Below are 16,546 nucleotides of genomic sequence, written 5' to 3' on the forward strand. Positions count from 1 at the left end.
GGGCTTCAACTTTTCTGGCAAGCCTATTATGTGGCACTTTGTCAAATGCCTTTTGGAAATCCATGTACGCTACGTCAACCACATTGCCCTCATCAACCCTCTCTGTTACCTCAACTAACAGTTCTATCAACTTGGTTCAACACGATTTGCCTTTAACAAATCCGTGCTGGCTTTCCTTAATTAATCCAACTTGTCCAAGTAGGTGTTAATTTTGTCCCTGGTTATTGTTTCTAAAAGCTTCCCCACTACCGAGGTTAAACTGACCGGCCTATAGTTGCTAGGTTTATCTTTACACCCTTTTTTGATCCGTAAGGGCCACGCAAGTTCCGAGTTTTTGCGTGCGAAGCATATGCACGAAAACTCGGAACTTCCAATCTGTCAAGAAGATCCAGCACATCCCCGGGAAAGGGGCATTCATGGGCAGAGAGTTGGGCTATTTAGCCAAACGCTGCCCAGCGAATGCCTGTGAAATTCTTACACCTGGTAAAAGCAGGAGTAAGGCCTATTTTAACCAGCATAAGAATTTCAAAAAGCATAAAAATATATTTTTTTCATTCATTTATACATTAAAAAACCTATGCAATAAGGTAAGTTTATTTTTAGCCCCTTCAAAACATTTAATTTTATTTTTCCAAAAATTAAATTTTTGTTTTAAGTATTTAATTAAATAACATTTTAATTCATTTTTAATATGTAATTTTTAAAATATTTATTTGATGTGTAGATGTATTTTTGGGGGTATTCCCATTCATGCTTATGGGATTTCCATATGTACGAAATCCCCATAAGCATGGGCTGGACCACATGATCCCGGGGCGCTTGCGAACTGTGATAAGTGGGCTTCTACCCGCACGTACCTGGAGAGGTCCAGGACCAGGAATCCCCGTACCTCCCAGACCACCAGATAAGTGGGCATTTTATTTATGGACCAAAGGCAATTCCCCGCGGAAAGTCTATGACTGCAAATTCAGGGCTATTAATGAATTTTAGATTTCCATGTAATTTTTGGAGGCTTGGAGAATAATCACACTGTGGAGGGGGAGCAAACATTCCATCAGCTTCAGCTATGAAATATGTGACAAATTTGTTCTGTGTGCTCTCTACATCTGCTGCTATCATATGATGATGATGATTTCCTAGCTGTGGATTCATGCAGATTTTTTTATTTTCATAGTCTTGCAGCTGCCCACATAAAACTTTTTGTCTATTTCTGGTTTCCCAATTCTACAAGTTAAAACAATATTTATTCCACAATACACTGAATTTTTAACGAGTAGAAGAGATGGAAGACATCACTGCAAGAATATAAATGTGTTCCTATTATAAAGTGAATTAGACTGACACTTAAGTACAGTTCTGAGGGATCCTAGAGATCCCATTGTTTAGATGAGTCATTAAACCAAGGCTCCATCTGCTTAAGCAGGTGATATAAACATTCCTTGGTACTATGCAAAGAAAAGCAGGGAGTTTTCTTGTGTGCCAACCAATATTCCACCCTCCTGCCTAATACCACAAAAAAACGTTTAACTGATCAGTCATGTCGTTTGCTGTTTATGTGGGATTTTAATGCGTGCAAATTAGCTGCTGCATTTTCTTGCATAATAACAATGTCTATACTTTAAAAGTAATTAATTGGAATGCCCTGAGGACATGACGAAGCACGATATAAATGCAAGTTCTTTCTTGTTAATAGGTAGTTTGGACAAAATAATTTTTATATTTATGTTTATAATAATTTTGTTCCACAACAAAATCTAAGGACTAGAATTTGCATTGGTTCACTGCCCGGTTTCTCGGTGATATTGGCCATTTTGGGCGAGAACCGGGTCGCGAAAAATTACCCAGCTGAGGCTCGCCGGCGGTTTCAAAGTCTCGCTCGGGAGCGAACGGCCAGCGTGCACCGTCCACAGATCGCTCTCACACGATTTTTGGCTGAACGGCGACGCATAGGTAAGTATGAAAACAAAACGCCCATGAGCATCAGTGATGGTAAGTGATTGGTTTTTTACTATTTATTTTCAAAATCTGTTGGGGTGATTTAATTTAAAGTGTGTTGGGAATGTTTTTTTGATTTTTTTTTTTAGTTAGGTTTTTAAAAAAAATTATTTAATTTTTTTTTCTCGTGGTAGGCCCAACCCGCAGCCTCGGGCTAAATTTTTATAAATTTTTTAATTTATTGCCCATTTTCTTTAGGCATCGCCTAGTCTAGCCTAGGGAAATTGATGGGATTGAAGGCCGATAAATCCCAAGGGCCTGATAGTCTGCATCCCAGAGTACTTAAGGAAGTGGTCCTAGAAATACTGGATGCATTGGTGATCATTTTCCAACAGTCTATTGACTCTGGATCAGTTCCTATGGACTGGAGGGTAGCTAATGTAACACCACTTTTTAAAAAAAGAGGGAGAGAGAAAACGGGTAATTATAGATTGCTTAGCCTGACATCAGTAGTGGGGAAAATGTTGGAATCAATCATTAAGGATGAAATAGCAGCACATTTGGAAAGCAGTGACAGGATCGGACCAAGTCAGCATGGATTTATGAAAGGGAAATCATGCTTGACGAATCTTCTGGAATTTTTTGAGGATGTAACTAGCAGAGTGGAGAAGGGAGAACCAGTGGATGTGGTGTACTTGGACTTTCAAAAGGCTTTTGACAAGGTCCCGCACAAGAGATTGGTGTGCAAAATCAAAGCGCATGGTATTGGAGATAATGTACTGACGTGGATAGAGAACTGGTTGGCAGACAGGAAGCAGAGAGTCGGGATAAACGGGACCTTTTCAGAATGGCAGGCAGTGACTAGTGGGGTGCCGCAGGGCTTTACAATATACATGAACGATTTAGATAAAGGAATTGAGTGTAATCTCTCCAAGTTTGCGGATGACATTAAACTGGGTGGCGGTGTGAGTTGTGATGGGGACGCTAAGAGGCTACAGGGTGACTTGGACAGGTTAGGTGAGTGGGCAAATACATGGCAGATGCAGTATAATGTGGATAAATTTGAGGTTATTCATTTTGGGGACAAAAACACAAAGGCAAATATTATCTGGATGGCGGCAGATTAGGAAAAGGGGAGGTGCAACGAGATTTGGGTGTCATGGTTCATCAGTCACTGAAAGTAGGATGCAGGTACAGCAGGCGGTGAAGAAGGTATGTTGGCCTCCATAGCTAGGGGATTTGAGTATAGAAGCAGGGAGGTCTTACTGCAGTTGTACAGGGCCTTGGTGAGGCCTCACCTGAAATATTGTGTTCAGTTTTGGTCTCCTAATCTGAGGAAGGACGTTCTTGTTATTGAGGGAGTGCAGCGAAGGTACACCAGACTGATTCCAGGGATGGCTGGACTGTCATATGAGGAGAGACTGGGTCAACTGGACCTTTATTCACTGGAATTTAGAAGGATGAGAGGGGATCTCATAGAAACGTATAATATTCTGACAGGACTGGACAAGTTAGATGTGGGAAGAATGTTCCCGATGTTGGGGAAGTCCAGAACCAGGGGACATAGTCTTAGGATAAGGGGTAGGCCATTTAGGACTGAGATGAGGAGAATCTTCTTCACTCAGAGAGTTGTTAACCTATGGAATTCCCTGCCACAGAGAGTTGTTGATGCCAGTTCATTGGATATATTCAAGAGGGAGTTAGATATGGCCCTTATGGCTAAGGGGATCAAGGGGTATGGAGAGAAAGCAGGAAAGGGGTATTGAGGGAATGATCAGCCATGATCTTGTTGAATGGCGGTGCAGGCTCGAGGGACCGAATGGCCTACACCTGCACCTATTTTCTATGTTTCTATCTGAAATTGCACTTTTTCGCCCAAATTGGTGGTGCAAGGCCCATATTCTTTGCTGGACAGATTTTTAAATTTTCTTTTGGGAAGTTTTCGCTGCCGATAATCTTCCAAGCCTTAGCGTTTTTTTGGGCGGCAATTGGACACTAGCGGGCTTTGGGGAAATTCTAGCCCTGAGCCTTTAAGAATTTCAATTTTATTTGTTCTACATCCTCCAGTAACTTGATAGGTTTTGAGGAAACCCCATGATGTGCATGTACCTAAAAATGTTGTAAAGATGTAGGTAGGTGGCATAGCACATGATCTCCTATTCTTATGGAGAACACCAGTGGCAGGTCGGGGCCATAAAAAAAACGAGCGGAGGTGCAGTGTCCAGGAGCTGTTTGGAGGCATGCCACTTCAGGGAGCAGGGCGAGCTGGTGTAGGAAGGCGAGGGCAGCGAAGAGTGACATCACCAAGATCCAGGTCGGAGCGGCGAGAGATTGTGGAGGGATGTGATCGGGGACCAGGAGAGGCGTGAGTTTGGGGCCAGGGGCCCAAGAGCAGCACGGGCCAGCCCACACTGTGATATGTGTGCGCACTAGGCCCGTGCAGCAGAGCAGGTCTCCAGTCGTCTTGGATAACCCTTGCCACTGGACCAAGACCTAGCTCTGTCAAGCCTGTGTGGTGGCTGGTGTGCAATGGCCACCACACGTTAAAAAAATCCACGGACAGGCATCTTCCACCCTTCAGGATGTAGTTCAGGACCTGGAATATTAGGTCCTTTATTGAAACACCTGTGAACTCATCCTTTTTTGGTGTAGAAGCAAGCCATCCTCGTTTTGAGGGACTGCCTCTGATGATTACTACATTGTTTAAAGTCCAGGATTTGCATCATTCCACCAGTTTGTATTTTCTTAGCTAAATGTTCTTTGCTCATTGAGTTGAACCTCTTATCACCACAGATTGAAACATATGGGTAGAGTTTCCACTTTGGTCGCAATTGGCAATCCAGGTGCTCAAAATTCCGCTCGAACTCGAGGGAAAGGTTAGGTGAGGTGAGGTTGCCTTGACAGCATTTGACCAAGTGTGGCATCAAGGAGCCTTAGTAAAATTTAAATCAATGGGAATCAGGGGGAAATTTCTCCTCTGGCTAGTGTCATACCTAGCACAAAGGAAGATGATTGTGGTTGTTGGAGATTATTGTGGTTCAATCACCTCAGCCCCAGGACATCGCTGTAGGAGTTCTTCAGTCAATCACCTACTCTCCATCATAAGGTCAGGAGTGGGGGTGCTCGCTGATGATTGCACATGTTCAGGCCCATTTGCAACTCCTCAGATAATGAAATTCTTCGATCTTTTGCGCTGGTTTGGCAAATTTTGGGCGAATTGTGCTGAAAAAGCCAGCACAACCTAGTGAAACTCCAGGTCATAATGTTCAATCTTTCTTCGGGAGTACATTATACTTATCAACATGAATCAATCATACATTTTATTCATTTAACTGATTTATTTACAGTACACTCTATGCTGTACTACCCATGCAATACAATGCCTGCTGCCACTCGATCATTGCACAAAATGCTTGTGGCTTAAATGCAACCTTGCCTTGGATTTAGAGGGAGGTAATTGCATGTTGCAGACATGCTCAGTTAATTACATTCTTGGAAGGTGTGACTGGTTTCATTTACCTTGCCAAACCTTATAAAATCATTACATTTTTCATGCAGTTGTTGCCATGCATGGAGTAATTCAGTTGGCACTGCATGCCTTGGCCACCTCTTGCTCCTGCTTCTCTGCTGCTCTCTTTGTAGGATGACATTATGTGGTTGCAAACAATGCCTCTCTCCTCTGAATTTAGAAACACTTGTACACCCCCATGACTCCTGCAAACCGAGCAGACAGATTTGATGGGGAAAGCCTGCATTGGAATCATGACACTAGCTATTGGGATCAATCTGTCAAAGGTGTTGTGTGATGTTGTTAAATCTAAGCAGCAATGTTTAATAAAGGTGTGCGGATTGCTTTATGTGACAGCCTTGTATATGCTCAATGGAAACCGATTGAGCAATGCCCAAGAATCAGCCATCGAAAGGAATGAATGACTGTTAGCCCACCCCCAACAGTGGTGTAGAATGGACTCAAATATTCCTCTGAAAGAATAAATCATTCCTTTCCCTTTTTTGAATTGCAAAACAGTCACAAATATATAAGATGCTCATGGATGACGAACAGAATTCTTTAGATTCTGAAAAACAAATGGATTCATTGGCATTCATTTTTTCTCTCTAAAAGCATTATGTGCAAATTAATTTGATTAAAATGAAATAACACAACAAGAGCACAGTGAACAACTAAAGATAGATCTAAATTGCTTATAGGGCACTGAAGAAAATGATGCGATGAGAAAACTTTGCATTGCCTTGCATGCCCATCCTAAATATTTTTTATCAATAAGTTACATTTATATAGTGCCTTTACCATAGTAAAACATCCCAAGGCAATTCACAGAAGCGTTATCAAACAACATTTTACACACATTACCAGAGTATACTATACTATTGTGAATACTTACATTTTTGATTACTCTTTTAAATACTCACTTTTAACACAAAGTTCCAGCACTAACAAATATTTCCATCTTTTAGCCGAGAAGCCTCTTGTGGTGGAAGACAATTACTTACTCTGCACTGCTCCAGTGATAGATGAAGTTGGAATGTAAGTAACCAAGTGACTTTTTGTATCATGTTGAATGCCTGAAATTACGTGTACAGCTGTAATACTTACTGCAGCAAAGACTATTACATTTTTGTAACATACTAAGAATAATAAAGTGATTCCACTTCAGCACTTAACATTTGGTCACGATTATCCTATAGGGCCAATCTTTATTGTAAGTGCTCACCACAACTGATCGGTTTGAATGGGCTACATCTGAATGGACTATATTTTTGTATGAAGGAATATGGGTAAAGGTGGGTATATGGGGTTAGGTCACAGATCAGCTATGATCTCATAGAGATAAACTGTTTCCATTGGCAGAAGGGTCGGGAACCAGAGGGGACAAATTTAAGGTGATTGGCAGAAGAACCAAAGACGACATGAGAAAAAACATTTTTTCTGGAATGCAACTGCCTGAGAGGATGGTGGAGGCAGATTTAATCATGGCTTTCAAAAGAGAATTGGATAAGCATCTGAAGGAAACAAATTTGCAAGGCTACGGGTACAGGGTGGGGAAGAGTGGGACTAGATGAAATGCCCTTGCAGAGAGCTGTCACGGGCTTGATGGATCAAATGGCTTCCTTCTGTGCTGTAAGCAGTCTATAAAGGGAGGAACAGGATTGAGGGGCACAATGGCCTACTCCTATACCTATGTTCTTATCTCACCATACAGACAGCATAAGGGGTCAGCTATTTAGGACTGAGATGAGTAGAATTTCTTCACTCAAAGGGTTGTGAATCTTTGGAATTCTCTATCCCAGAGGGCTATGGATGATCAGTTGTTGAGTATATTCAAGGCAGAGATGGCTAGATTTTTGGATATTAAGGGAATCAAGGGATATGGAGATAGTGCGGGAAGATAGAGCCGAGTTTGAAGATCAGCCATGATCTTATTGAATGGTGCAGTGGGCTCGAAGGGCTGAATGGAATATTCCTGCTCCTATTTCTTATGTTCTTATAATGGACTAGTTCTTGTGTGTTTTTTATTTTGTTAAGATTTGTATTTCTTTGTGCACTTTTTGTGACTGAAATGTGTGCAATTATAAGATGTAATTGTTTAAACAAAGAAAGGCAAAGTTCAGTGAGATTAGAGATCTGGCCCAAATTAACTAGGCAGACAAGTTAGCAAACAGACTGAGAGAACAGCTGTGGGTAATCTTCAGATACAAGATGGATGGAGTATAAAATAGATGTATTCCTATAAGGCACAAAGAGGTGCAGAGTTCAGTGAATAAATGGAGAGATTAAAACTAACCAAAAACTTGAAAGAGAGATGTATAATAAAACGGGTAATAACAAGACTAAAGAAAATCATGAGCAATATAAAAGGAGTTTAAAAGGGTAAAATGATTTTTAAAAGACTATCGGATAACATAAATATTAATAGTAAAGGTTTTTTACAAGCATAGAAAAATGTAAAAGAATAATTAGTTGAGAGAACTGCTTGGGGTGAAGGGAGAATTTAGTTGTGGAGGATGAAAGTTTTGGCAGAGATATTGCGGTGAAATTCAACTTCTGTGCGGATGCAAATGATCTGTATTGAATGGCCACTCATTATACAACCCGCCCAATTTTTCTTTCCAAAATTGGGGGTAGTGTATAATGGATGGCTGATCGGCTACTGTCCGTTTTGTGCCCCCGCCAAAGTTGAACATCGTCATGAAATCATTATTTTGCGTCAGTTTTTATAATTTTCAAAAGGTGTTAGATCAGGGGGGGAGAAATTCCCCAGTGCCCCAAATGGGGGCGGTAACCCAGTCAGGGAGGGACTTCCTGCGCCCAGCACGGAAGTGCTGTCCCAGTCGCGTAATTGGGGTTACCAATCCTAACAGGAAGTGGAGCGCAATGTTATGCGCTTCATTTCCTGTTGGGGCGGTACCCAGGACGCTACTTGTGTGGGATCGGCAGCATTACGTGGCCTCTCTGCGAAGCGCTGACGCGTTTCAATGCCCTCCCCTTCTGAGAAAGGGGAGGGTTGCTGCGCACTCTGCAGGACTTCTGATGGCCTCCACTGGGTCACCAGGGTGGCATGGTGACGTGGCTGCAGCCCGGCACCGAGACGGTGTGCCGGCTGCACGATGGTAGCGTGGATCACACTACGGACCATCAAGACAGGCCGACTAGTGAGTCGGCCAAAACAACAAAATGGCGGCACGCAGAGCAGCGCACCTCACCTTTAAATTCCGGCCATGAGCAGAGGTCGCCCCAGTTCACAACCCACAAGTCTGGCGCTGACACCACTCGCAGCAGCCTTGTAGGGCGCTGGGCAACTTCCGCCGCAGGGCATGAAAGCGTCGCCGCGGGGCACAAAGGGGTCGCCACGCATGATGATGACATCATCGCCGGTTGTATGGTGGCCTGGGGCGTCACTGTGCTTGTGCCTCTGTTAACTCCTGCACAATTTTGCGGCAGCAGGTAGTGTCTCCCCCACCCCCCCCAGGAGAAAACAGGGCCACCGGAGGCGCTTACGGGAGGCACACAACAGGGGAATTCTGCCCCCAAGGTGTCTTACAAGAGTCCTTGTTAAACAAATTCAGGTATACAGTATAAGACAAAACGTAACAGCATGGGTTGAAAGTTGTTTGACAACATGAAACAATAGGCTAGGGTGAATAGAGTTGCTCAATTTGGAGCAAGATTGGAAGTGGCTTACCCCAGGAGACAGTGCTGGGTCCATTTTTGCTCTTGAATATACGTAAATGATTTGGAGTTGGCATAGGGAACATATTTTGAAATTTGCCAACAACACAAAACTTTGAGTGAATGACAAACAATGAAGGAGATGATAAAATAATGTCAACAGGTCTTTGACATGTTAATGGAATAGGCAGGCAGATGCAAATTAATTCAAAAATATGTGAGATATTAAATGTTGGCAGAAAAAAACAGGAATGGAAGAATAAACTGAATGGAAAGGTGCTAAAGGGATTGAAGGACAGAGAGACCTAGAGGTACGAATATATAGGGCCCAAATTTGGCACTCTGGTTTTTTCGGCGCACCTCCAAGATCCCTGCTGACATTTTACATCAGAAGCAGCGGCAAAAAAAATCCTTGCAATCATGGCTGATTCTCGGGCCATCTGTGGAGCTGGCATGGCGCAGAACAAAGAGATGGGGGCGGAACTAGGTTTCGGCGCTGAAAACAGTGCCGGGACCTCTGCACATGCGCACTAGAGTCTGCGCGCATGTGCAGTAGCTCCTGGCAGGCCGTTTTTTCAAACGCACGCTGCAGGCTGTGTGGGAGGGGCCGAAGCACACCGTCCCTATCCCTGGCCGAATGGGCTCCCTCATCGGCAGCCTGCTACTTTGCCTAAGGTAGGAGTTCTATTTTTTATTTGTTATTTACTGATTGATTTGGTGCTTTAGGTACAGAGTTCCTTCTATTTTTTTATTTGTTATTTATTGATTGCTTATTACTTTGGTCTTGGTGCTTTAGGTGCAGGATTCCTTCTATTTTATTTGTTAATTAATTGCTTATTACATTTTTGTGCTTTTTTTGGTGCTTGGTGGTGCTTTAAATGTAGTTACTTGTGCCAATTCCTTAACTGTAAGCAAGGTCTTTCTGTGCGGACAAAAGTGGACACATACGCTGTCCTAAGTTAGCTTAGTACAACTTTTTTCTGGCCAAATTGGCATAAATGGTGTAAATGGCTGGGAACGCCCCCTTTTGAAAAAAAAAATGACCTAACAAAAAACCTAACTAACTCACTTACACTGGCGCAAATTAAGTGACCATATCTGCAACTAAAACGATACACCAGAAAAATCAAGTTACACCAAAAAAAACAGTGCAACTCATGGGGAAATTTGGGCCCTCCATGTCATTAAATTGTGAGTGCAGGTAGATAAAGTCATAAATAAGCCAGCAGTATTTTTGGATTTATAAATGGAACATTAAGTAAGCAAGCAATGAGAAGGATAAGTTAGTTAGAGTACAGTGTGTAGTTTCTGACACCTCATTATGGAAAGGGCATTAAAACTGTAGAGAATACTCAGTATAGATTCGGCAGGATGTTAGCAAGGATGAGAAATGATAGTTATGAGGAGAGACGTTAGATATGCAATTATTTTCACTGGAGCAGGTAATGCTAAAAAGAAATGTAATAGACATGTTTTAAATCATGAAGAATTTTGATTGGGTGAATAGGGAAAGAATGTTTCCTCTGGTTGGGGTGTCACTGATAAAAGATCATCAAGTTAAAAATGTCACCAAGAGAGTGAGAAAAGAGTTTAGCGAAACGTTTTTATAGAAAGAGTTTCTGGAGCATGGAGTGCTTTGTCACAGGGAATAGATGAGGTAAACACCATTGCATCTATTAAGGGAAGAGTACATAAATATTTGAAACAAAAGAGGATGCAGGACTATGGGGAAAGAACAGGGCAGTAGGATTGTTTTTCGATTGCCCTAGCAAAGAATGGTATAGACACGAGGGCCATATGGTCGCCTTCTATACAATAAATTACTATGTTTTATAGTTTAAATTGTTAATAGTAGGAAATGTTTGGCCTTATGTACTTATTGCTATTGCAGAATAATTCTCATTCATACACAGTTTTAACTAATCAAAACCATATGAACCTCCATCTGACGGTATTATTCTAAAATTGAATTATGATAAAATGCTTGTAGGAATTAATCACTGCAGAGAAAACATTTTTTTGTAAAAATGAACTCAGCTTTGTCATGTTCAATCTCTGGTTAACCAGAGAACTAAGTTGCTGTATAACTGGAAATTCCGGACAGGATGAAATAATGGTTTTCCTGTGATTTTGTTTGTTGAGACTGGATCTGAACCCAAAGCATTTTAATGCTTCCTTTGCTGCACCTGCAGTAAAGGCAATGACTTCCATAGAAATGCTCATTATCCAATTTTATTTGTAATAATTGAGCAACCGTCATGTTTATAGCTAGAAAATTTCAAATCGAAGTCTGTTCCTGCTGCTGTCTCAGTCTGGATGCTCTTAAATTAGAATATTCTTACTTCATCTGCGGTGGTCATTGATTGATGGATAGCTGGAGGCTTGGAGAACTGCAGAAAGACACTTACTGTTTTCATATAGCCCAGAGTTGCACAGTCTGAATTCTGAGAATAGTTTTCACATCTAAATGTTCACTGTATCTGTTGATTTTGTAAATGGTTGCCTTTTTAAGGAAGTCAAAGACTGCTTTTAAATGTTCCATTTATAAATCCAAAAATGCTTTTAAATAACTTTATTCAGCCATATTATTCTTCGATGATCTGGCTTGGAAATATGTGCTGTCTTTGTGTGGTACAGTAAATGTTAAATACTCATGCAAAATAAAATCCCCTGAAAATGCCAGAGCATTTGTTTTGTTTTCGTTTCTATTATTTAACTAAGACTTATACAATAAATTAACATTTCCATAATTTAAAAAAAACTTTATTTCAAAGTGTTTCATATACCCACCCATATTACAATCAGGAGTTTTGAAATTATATTTGTTTTCCAATGCTATTTGGTACTTTCTTCGCTTATAATTTGCTTACCAGGCTTATGGTACATTGTAGTGTTACAAATATTAAACCATTTGAAAGCACTGGTGCAACCAGCGAGTTTTCTTGTTTACAGTATAGAGGTACTGACAAAATATCTTATGTGAGAAAATAATTGAGAGCAAAAGGTTTAATAGTAACCATGCTTAACTAGGATTTGTGTGGTTCTGTTCCAAAATAGCAAAACATTTTAGAATCATCAGTTCCTTAAAATATTAACACTATCCTATCTAATTTTATTGATTACCACATACAACAATCAATAGAAATAATGCATCTCTGATGCCAGAAAGATGGAATTCTCACAGGGAGAGCCTTCTGCCCACCCCTTGCCTATACCATGACCCTGGCCCGTATGAGCAGTATTTAAATATTTTGGATGCGCACTGATGCCAGTTACAGTACTGATGAAGTGCGAGCCTCAGCTGAAGCAATGGCATTCTCTGAGGTATTTTACCGCAACTTAAATGGACTCATGAACCTGAAGGAGCAGTAAAGTTTTTTTTTAAATTGTAGTTTAATTTTACAGCTAGGTCCCAGTGAATTGCATTACCCAAACCAGCCTATTAAAATATGAAACCTCCCAAAGACCCTTAGCAATGCTGGATGCCAGGGATTCACTGGCGTCCCTGGCATCCAGCGTTGCTTGGGCACAAATGACGGGAAACATGTTGGCAGATTTCTTTCTGTTCCCTTTATTTGTAATATATCCAACGTTACCTCCAAAGGACAATGTTGGAAATGCCAGCTTACTGAATGAATTATACAATTAGTCCCATTCCCATGCCCATTCACTGTAACCTTTAGAAAAATTATTGTTCAAATATTTTTCAACTTCCCTTTTAAAAGCTATTACGGATTCGCTTTCACTGCGGTTTCTAGTGGGGAATTCCATAGTCTCACAACCTTCCATATAAAAAAATTTCTCCTGAACTTGCCTTTTGGTGTTAAGTTAGATGGTGGTGAATTTACGCCCTACTCCAGAACTTGAGTATATAATCTAAGCTAAAACTGAGGCAAGTATTGAGGGAGTACTGCATTGTCGGAGATGCTGTATTTCAAATGAAGCATAAAACTTCTTCAAGAGGCTGTGTAAAATTCCCTGATGTTATTTGAAGAAGAGCAGGGGAGTTCTCCCAGTGCCCCAGCCAACATTTATCCCCCATCTAACACCACCAAAACAGATTCATTGGTCATTTATCTCATTTGCTGTTGGCGGGACCTGGCTATGCTTTAATTGGTTCTCATGTTTGCCTACACTTTAATAAAAAGAAGTGGTTTGGAATACGCTGAGGACATGAAAGGTACCGTATAAATTAAAGTTATTTCTACCTTTGGGTTGGCTGGCTGATTGTGGAATAAAGGAATCAGTTTAATTGTCAGTTTTATTGGAAAAGGGAACAGCATTGAAGCCACAAGACCTGGTGTAAATATGCCCCAGAAGTTCATCAGAATGTTTCAATATTTCTTATGACACCTAAATACAAAGGTATGTAACTACTTCTGTTGGTCTAAGACCAGATGTGTAATACAAATAAAATATAATTTGCAGGTATTAAAGGAGTGATATACAAATTAATATTAATATTTTCCTTTTAGGGTGGTTTACCTTCAAGTAAGCATGAATCAGGGGTTAACATTCATCTCCAGCTCTGTCAGTATCACCAGTACACATTGTGTAAGTATACAGTTGCAAGGAAAAAGGACATTATTTGGATTGTCAGCAAAGTAATTTTGAGAAGACAAAGATCTACTCAAATGAAAATGAAGTTGAAGTTTGTGGTACACCTCATACATTATAGAAATATTTTTCTAATCAAAAACAACTTGCATTTCTATTGCATTCCTCATGAACAAAGAGAGAGCTCAGAACATTTTGCTGAATGGTGAACAAAGAACCAAGCAGATGGGGAAGGGAAAAAGAGGAGTAAATGTGGGATTATAGCCCAAGAGAAGGATCTTAAGAGGGCTTCTGAAGGTACGGATGGAGGGACTGAGGAAGGGAGTTCTGGGTGGAGCTAAGTGAATGAAAAGGTTGCTTCTAATGTTGGAAAGGAGAGAGTGGGAACAAATAAAATTCCAGTGTTGGATAAGCAGAGAGACATATGGCTAGAGGGCATTGTTGAGGTATGGTAGTATGCTGCATTTAAAGTATTTGAAGGCAGTGAAAAGGATCTAGAATCAATGGGCTAGACTTTCCACTCAGATTGCTAGGGCCCAAAAAATGGGCGATGTTCCAGCCTCGGCGATGTGTCAGCCTTCATGATCGCTGGAACATCGCACATTTTTGAGATTGCGACTTTCGGCTCAGCGATAGCCCAGCGATGTGAAATGGGCCCAGCGTTAGCCCAGCGATGTGAAATGGGCCCAGCAACACGAAATGGGCCTCAGTGATGTGGAAGGCAAAGCTTCCCAAGCAACGGCCTTCTGCGCATGCATTTTTTTTTTGGTAAACAGGTTTTCCTGCGTTTCTGGAGGTCAGGGGTCATCCACACATGCGCAGAACGCAAAGGAAGGGAGAGAGAGAGAGCGAGAGAGAGGAAGGAAGGAAGGAGAGTAGAGACGTTTGGAGTAGAGATAGAATTATATAGATAAAAGTACGTACAAATATATATAAAAAATGTCATTCTCTGATGAAAGTCACCATGATATGGAGGAGGGGAGGAAAAGGGCTAAGCTCTTTTCAGATGAGGCGAATGAGACTCTAGTCAGCGAGGTGAACTCGAGGTGGGCCCAATTAACCCGGGGTGGGCATGGGAAACCCCCACCATGGGCGTATCGAAAAATCTGGGCCAAGATCGCGGACATGATCTCCTTGGTGTCCCATGAGGCGAGGCAGTCCGACCAGTGCTGGAAGCACTGGAACAGCCTGGTTGCTTCGGCAAGAGTAAGTATAGATTTTATATTATAATGATGCAAATTGTAATTATAATTATAAATCTCCTGGATTGAATTTAAGCGTGTTATTCTTACATATATTACATATATTCCCTTCTAAGATCTGGACAGGGCTATTTACCTGCACCCTTTTTAAGTCTTTCTGAGCTGCTGTCACTTACACAGTGACCCAGCATGGACTGGGGGAGAGATGCCCTTGCTCACTATCTCTGGGACACTTTGGGACATTAGTTCCTGTCATTGCCGAATTCAATGGAGATTGTAATCGAGAGAGATATTTCTGTCAAGCATTAGCTCCTAAACACAATCTTTGTTATAACCGTGCATCAATGGTGGATTAAAACCCTATTAGCATATAACTGCATGCATAACATGTCATCATTCTTATATTATAATGAAATGACGTTACATTACTTTACCACTGCTTGACGCATTACTCACGTGGCAGAAGTGAGGGCTCTGCTTCACCACGGGTGGCCGACTGAGTGTGGTTTCCGACCAGTGCCGCAGCGCATTCCTCCAACTCAGTCAGCATTACCAGCTGTGCGAATGCTGTCCTTCCATGATAGTACCTAGTCAATGAGCTTATGCCATGTGCTTTTCACGTTTGCAGAGGAAGATATCTAAGAATCGTGCGGAGCGTAGGTGCACCGGAGGAGGGCCTGTACAGCTGGTAACGCTGACTGAGTTGGAGAGTTAAAGTAATTTAACGTAATTTTATTATAATATAAGAATGATGTCATGTATGCAGCTATCCTGATTCCCATGCCGCCTCTGTGCTACTCTCAGGTTGAAAGAGACTAGAGCAGGAGCAGGCGATCTGGCCATCTGTCCCCTTCTCTGTCCGCTCACCATAAACATTCACTCCCTTATCATTCTGTCTTTCTCCGACTGATCCAGCCTCCAGAGCTCTCTGGGTCACTGAATTTCAACTTGGATTTACCGTGTGATGCGTTGTTATGTAACGTCTCTTAGTCTCATTTATTGTAGTAGTGCTGCTCCTCCTTCGTATGCCACCACAACGCAGCACAAGAATGTATACCCTTCCGTTCTAACAAGCTCAATTGTGTTTTGCAGGTCCACCAACACCCATGCGCAACGAGGCGCGACCGGAAACCCTCCCCCTCAAGCTGCAGGTGGCCCTCACCACAGGAAGAGAGGAGGAAGAGAGCACCGACCATGAGGAGGAAGGATATGTGGAAACAGAGGAGGATGCCCCTACCATCCCCATGCCTGATGTACTTGTGGGACCTGCGACCACAATGTCGGTTTCGACGCAAGACCAAGCGGCGTGCAGCCGGCGCGCCAAGGCGTTTAGTGCTCACGCTGACCCCACGGAGGTCGGGTCAGCGAGATCAACACACGCCTCCTTTGGCCGATCGGATCGAGGGCTTGACCAGACTGTGCGAGGAGAGTGTCGCGATTAGTCGCGAACATCTCCAGATGTTTGTGGAATTCACGGGGGACATCTCCCTGGCGTGTGCTCGCAATTCAGAGGATATGCAGCAGATGATCTGGGAGATGCGTGCAATGACCGCATCCATCAATGCCTTGCGGCATGCGATAGTGGCGGGACACGGCACGGAACCCCAAGGTGCCGTCATCCGACATACCACCAGCACCAGCACACAAGCGAGTCAGGAGGAAG

General features: G+C 42.1%; 1 protein-coding gene across 1 annotated transcript in view; it reads left to right on the forward strand.

Annotated features, from left to right (window-relative positions):
- The window catches only part of LOC139234901 (anthrax toxin receptor 1-like), a 124,879-nt gene that overhangs the window by 42,578 nt on the left and 65,755 nt on the right, over positions 1-16,546 (forward strand). The window contains exons 11-12 of the mRNA XM_070865762.1: positions 6,412-6,481; positions 13,600-13,678. Coding sequence (XP_070721863.1) covers positions 6,412-6,481; positions 13,600-13,678 — 149 coding nt within the window. The remainder of the gene's footprint in view (positions 1-6,411; positions 6,482-13,599; positions 13,679-16,546) is intronic.

The sequence above is a fragment of the Pristiophorus japonicus genome, chromosome 22, assembly GCF_044704955.1.
Source record: "Pristiophorus japonicus isolate sPriJap1 chromosome 22, sPriJap1.hap1, whole genome shotgun sequence".
Lineage (NCBI taxonomy): Eukaryota > Metazoa > Chordata > Chondrichthyes > Pristiophoridae > Pristiophorus > Pristiophorus japonicus.